At 43.4% G+C, this 5,970-nt stretch overlaps 2 protein-coding genes across 2 annotated transcripts; both read right to left on the bottom strand.

The window, feature by feature from the left end:
* Nucleotides 1-1,004: 1,004 nt before the first annotated feature.
* SARC_08407 (hypothetical protein) lies at nucleotides 1,005-1,292 on the bottom strand (the record flags this gene model as incomplete). Its single annotated transcript, XM_014297622.1, has 1 exon — nucleotides 1,005-1,292. One exon carries the CDS (start codon nucleotides 1,290-1,292, stop codon nucleotides 1,005-1,007), a length of 288 nt encoding a protein of 95 aa, XP_014153097.1.
* Nucleotides 1,293-4,192: 2,900 nt separating this feature from the next.
* Nucleotides 4,193-4,441, bottom strand: SARC_08406 (hypothetical protein; the record flags this gene model as incomplete). Its single annotated transcript, XM_014297621.1, has 1 exon — nucleotides 4,193-4,441. The coding sequence occupies one exon, from the start codon at nucleotides 4,439-4,441 to the stop codon at nucleotides 4,193-4,195; it is 249 nt and encodes an 82-aa protein (XP_014153096.1).
* Between the last annotated feature and the right edge of the window lie 1,529 nt (nucleotides 4,442-5,970).

Here is a 5,970-nt window from a genome sequence, read left to right as displayed (position 1 = left end):
GCAATCATCGCATTCGCCTCTAAGTCTAGTGCTAACCGTTGGCGTGCGTCGACAGACTCTGTCGTGTTAGGTGCTTGTCAGCGTGGGATGGGTTCGAGGAGCTCGTCAAGTTCTGTAGGGTTAATTGGTGCGCGAGGAGATTGAATACCGCCTATGTACAGATCCAGTCCTTTCAACATATCTTGTCTCACTATGATATCCATGCCCACTGGTAAATTCATCAGTTCAAGTGATCCGTCGATAATTTTTGTTCCGTATCTAATTGGCAACACTTCCGTCGTCCCCAGTCGAGGAGTTCGTACCGCCTTGTCAGCTAGATAGAGTAATGACCCAGGTGGTGCTGGAGTTATTGGGCGGCCGAAAAGGTTTGCGTGTGTCTGTGATATACAACTTCTGTTTGCCCCCGTGTCTATCAATGCTCTGAACGTGCGTCCGTTGACCTGCACTTGAACATAGACTCAGTTATCAGATGACAGCAATGGGTCCTATATCGCCATAACTGCATTGATAGTACTTACAAACGTCAAACTTATATCTGACTCAGACACCCTCACGTCTCACTCGCGCCTGGTGACTGACTCCCATGCCCCTTAGTTGTTATCTGGCTCCGGTATCTCGTGATTAATAGAACTGGCGATTCGTACCCGAGTCCATGATGTGGTCGAGTGCGGCTGTGAATATGGCACGTCGGGTTGTCCTCGCTGTCTGACGACGGACGCTCACGCTTGCGCGTGTTGTCAGTTGTCTCGTTAGCAGAAGGTGTGGATGCGGTCCACCCGGGAGAAGTGCGCTGAAGACGTATTCGTACTTGTCCAACAGTGACTGTTGTTGCGCCAATAACTGGGTCAGTTTCTGTGCAGAATCCTAGTCACGCACAGTGCCCTTGCTGTTGGTGCATCGACGATGACGCCTACGCTTGCTGGGTGAGAGGCGTGGCTGGTCGTTGCTTGAAGACGATGAGCCGGAAGTTCCCGAGGACGAACGAGAAGGCAGACCGTTGCTAGCTACATATTCGCCAGTATCGGTCCGGTTTTGATCCGCACGCGGGTCGGAAGCTCCCATAGACTCGGTGTCGAATACAACGTCATTCTCTTGTAAGCTAGGTTCGTCTCTGAGTGGTGACGAGCCTCTTGACTCGCCTGGTATTGCTCATCCGGATCCTTCTCAGGTTTCTGGTTGATGCGGTCCGGATTAGACTGGTGACGCCTAGTGACGCGTCGATCAATATCGTCTTCCTTGCGACGTTCAGGGTTAAGATGCTGCTGTCGACGATTTTGGCGAGGGCTGGACATGGTGGAGGAAGTTGATTTCAATGAAGATCTCAGAAATGTGAGTGATCGAACTCTAAATAGGTTTAGTATAAATACACATTTTAGCCCAAGAGGCCGACCCTTGAAAATACCAAACCTCGACGATTATCCTCGTGGAACGGGCTTACCCATTCTCGACTACTTCAACTCACTCAGAGTGATAGGTGAGTCTCGGCGTGAACTCACCATTCAGCGATCTGTCGTCTTGCTTCCCCTACGTCGAAGCTTGCGCCGGAGTACGCCCTGCTTATCGGATCATCTCTTGAAACCGATGTGGACTACTCTTTCTCCGACGGAGAGCCATCCCTGTATCGTCGAGAGCTCCTAGGTTGCTCCCGTTTCTTTGCTTCCCTTACTCGTTGTTTCGCGTCATGTCTTCCTGTCGTCTAAGCCTTGTCGTCATATGTCGCTCTCCAATTTTACTCTCCAACAACAACATACACTATACGCCCCACCACCGGATCCCTCATGTAGCTATACCATATTATAACTTTGACATGGAGATCTTGGTACAACATCGACGCTTTCAAATTTTGTCCGCACAATTTACCACACACGCATCTTATATCAAATTCTAGAACACGATCTGTGATCCTGAGATACTTCAATGGTTCTCTATGTAAACTCTCTTATCTTATTTCCTCTATTAATCTTATACGGCTGCACCCATCGTTCACCATCGAACTGTTTACGCCTCCTCATGGGGGCCCAATTGGACTGAGTTCGCTATCACCCTCTGTAGTAACTTTTGTAATATATATCCTATGTGGCCAACCTCGTATATTCGTATTGTAGGCTATCAAACTTGTCGGTCAAGATATTTTGAACTTGCTTATATTCCGTGGTATACATGGACACCATTAACCGCGCATCTAACTTTCTCCCGATATCAAATCTAGCCCTTTTCTCGTAGGATGCTCATTATGTTGTTGTAATCGTGGTATGTATCGACAGCCGTAAACAATACATAATCTATACTTAAAATTTGCTCCAAATGTATCGTGGTATCCTCTTGTGATATTCGATCTCAGTAACCTTTCTAACATCCTATATCACAACGCTTCTATTCTAGAGTAAGACTGATAATTCCTTGTAAGTCCTGTGTTACTGTCCACCTATATCGTATTCTTGCAATCCTAACATAACGCTCTACCGACGTCTCAACCTCTTATTACCAACTGATTTTGCCCTAAACATGCACGCTTCCCATTCCATTATACTGTCATTCCTGCCTCTATTTTCTAACAGCCCCATTTGACAGGGGTCAGGCCCAACACATTGTAAGACATAACTGCACACTCATACTCATACACTACAGGTATTTAACCTCAAATACCTTTCCCTAAAACATCTCTACTTCTCTTCGTCTTCCGATTGGTCCTTTGTCTTTGTCATTTGGTCTTCCTAGATCTGATCTTGTGGCTCATGTGCCAATGATGTATTCGACTATACGGCTTCCACTTCGAATTCGACTGTGGGTTCGGTCTCTGCCTCTGTTATTGTAGTCCAAATACCATCGGTGAACCGGATAGACAATCCAAAGTACACAAAATGTTTGGCCATGTTGATTCTGTTGATTCAGAAACTACTACTGTTCACCTCGTAATTCCTACGAGCTTTACTGCTGCTATTTGACAATAAAGGTGGCAAAGTAGCACTGGCATCGCTACTAGTATAGCCACTGTCATTTTCTTTGACGGGCAAAGTTTGGAAGATGTCATTATCTTGCGACAACCTATTACTTCCAATGTTTTCAAAGTCCCTTCCTCTTCTAGTTCTATTACTAATAAAAAAATTGTGAGCTGTCTATCTTCTGTATATTAGTTACTTCCTGATTACTAACAAATTAACAACATCTCTTCTAGCTACTACTAAAAAAATCTGTGAGCTACTGTCTATCTCCTGTATAGTAGCTACTTCCTGATTACTAACAAATTAACATCTATGGTAAGTTAAATATGTCGTAGGTACACCTGAGGAAAACTGTATCTCAACGTCCTACCCCCATAGAGAGGGAGATGTTGTTCTTTTATTAGTAGCCTTAATAATCACTGACTTTTCTAATTGATGAGTCATGTGCCGATTCTATTAATCGGTGACTTTTCTAATTGGTGAGTCATGTGCCGATTCTATAAATCGGTAACTAAACTCTAATAAACTTAAGTATAACCCTACCGGGTGTATTACGACCACAATGTTTGATAAAACGTGTATGGTGACATACCTGATCATGTAAGCGTATTAACGCGTGCTTGATAAACTTATCAAACTTGTTTGCTCGTGCACGGTTGTTGCCCAGCACGACCTGCAAAAGCAAATATTCATCGACTCTGACTTTGTATGAGCTCGAACGTCGCCATATAGTTCCGTATCTTGTTCAATCCAGAACAATCACCTGTCAGTACCTGGAACAAATTCGCCTCGTGAACGCCCCACTTATCCACACAAGACTATCAATCTTTTAGTATTGCGCTTGATTTGTCGTGTACGGAACTGTTTCAAATGTCTATAACATTCTGTAATCGCCCTACACATCTTTTCCTCACTAGATTCATTAGCATCCGTCGGCAACTTCCAAGCTGAGCAGTGTGCCGGAATGTTATTGCCATGACTTTTAGAATATAGTACAATATTTACACTAATGCACAGCCGGTCATAGAAATATAGTCGATGCTGGGGCATAATTGGGGCGTAGAGTGCTATATCGAAGGGCTCGTAAATATTTAGTTTGATAGCGGCGAGTTTGATTGTTTCGTATCAAGCTGGATACTCAGCTCTACCCGGAATCGCAATCATCTTCATACCATTTGTCTACTTCCGCACATCACATATTGATTCTCAGTTGGCCTTGGTGACTGCTTGTTGACGGAAGAAGTAGGTATTCACACTACATAGTAAGGGAGCCCAATAGAACCTTTGAATCCACTTTCACTGCCTCTCACCCTTTTGAAGCGTACGCTTCTAAGTTTGACAGTAGCGCCCAGCACCTTAGCGGCTTTGAGTACATCTTCCCGCTTCATCCTATGACCTCCAGACGCATGTGAGTCGCCCTGTTTTGTGAATTCAAAACTCTCATGGATCGAATTCACCTTGTTCTTCCTGTTGAACTTTTCATGGTTCCCATCTACCATATTCAACACGTATGTAATGTTCGTGATAGTAGGGTCGGTTGTATAGTTATGTCGTATAAAGTCAACATTTTGATCACGCAAGTAAACTACAAGGTTGTGGTATTTATTGATGCTATAATTTACCTGATTTTGCAGTAGCAAATAGTTACGTTTAGCCTGTATGAGCACTTCGTTTATATTCATTTACTGCGTCTCGTCGGTGTCGTTCTCGATGACGGCCTGCTCCATACGACTCTATTAATCATGCTTTGTAGTTACAAACTTATAAAATTATATAAACTGATCAACTGTCACGGCTGATGGCACACGCGTATAAAGTCTTCGGCGAGCTAATTTTCTGACACTGTTCAACCGCACGTCTTTCTTGTAACCGTTGATGACGAATTCGGCCCCTGCCAGATCCAAAAAGTCATTGTAGAAATTGAAGCAGCTCTGCACAGTTTGAGCTAGTGGTACGATCGCGACGTTCTGACCCAGAAGTCTTCCATTGAGACATATAGGAGTTTGTCCCTGATATGTCTATTGCTTCACTCATCGTGTCTACAGTTTGCTAGTGACTGAGTCGTATGCGTGCAGCGTCAGCTGTACTTTTTATATGTTTGCACAAACAACATCTTGGATGTTGTGTGTGCAAATTTTTATGAAAATGGTAGCAAACGACAGCGTTCAAGATGCTTTCACTGTCGGTTTGTAGTATTCTAATGAGATATATGCCCGCCAGATACATAAGTAAAGTGATGACGAAGACAAGGCAGGCTAAATTAATTACCCTTACATTGTCCCCATATGTATTCAAAATACTTCACCCCTCTAACCTTTAGTCATCACCGCATATGTGAGAGATTAGAGTAAAGACTCCTTCCTCCTACCTAATTTTGAACAATTTTCCGTCATCACCACGTATGTGAAGGATTGAGGCAAAGGCACTCTCCTCCTATCTAATTTTGAAGGAATTTAGTCTGAACCAAATTTCAATTGGGAACCGCCTAATGCACCAAGTTCGGAACCTATGGACATTTATGTCTCGTATTCAGCACTATGAGGAAGGTTTGAATATCAAGGTTTGCAAACTACTAAGGTTCGGCAAATCGTACACTTTCGTCCCGGTTTTCCCCATCGTGAAAATCACTTGAATGTTAAGGCTTGTAGAGAAATGAAGATTTGCCTTCCAGGATTGTTGCTGATTGAGGTTAAATGATTGCAATATAGATATCTGTGTCCTTTTCTAGTGCGATAAATTGGAATATCAATGTTCAAAAATTACGAACATACTTGTTCCAATTCACCACTATGCGGAAAACTTTAATATCAAGGCTCGGGAACCTCCGTTTTCCATCATCATGATGAGTACTTGAATGTAACGGCTCGTGTGAAATTGAATGCTATGCGTCCCGGGGTTGTAGCTAAATGAATTTGAATGAATGCAATATGGACACGTATGTCCAGATTGTTATTCGCACTATACATAAACTTGAATACCAAGCCTTGAATGTCAAATTTTTAGAAATATAAATTGTCAGTGTCCACGA

Source organism: Sphaeroforma arctica (genome assembly GCF_001186125.1).
Source record: "Sphaeroforma arctica JP610 unplaced genomic scaffold supercont1.753, whole genome shotgun sequence".
In the NCBI taxonomy this organism is placed as follows: domain Eukaryota; class Ichthyosporea; order Ichthyophonida; genus Sphaeroforma; species Sphaeroforma arctica.
Note: the sequence above shows the minus strand (reverse complement) of the source record. Positions and strands in the feature narration are given on the sequence as shown.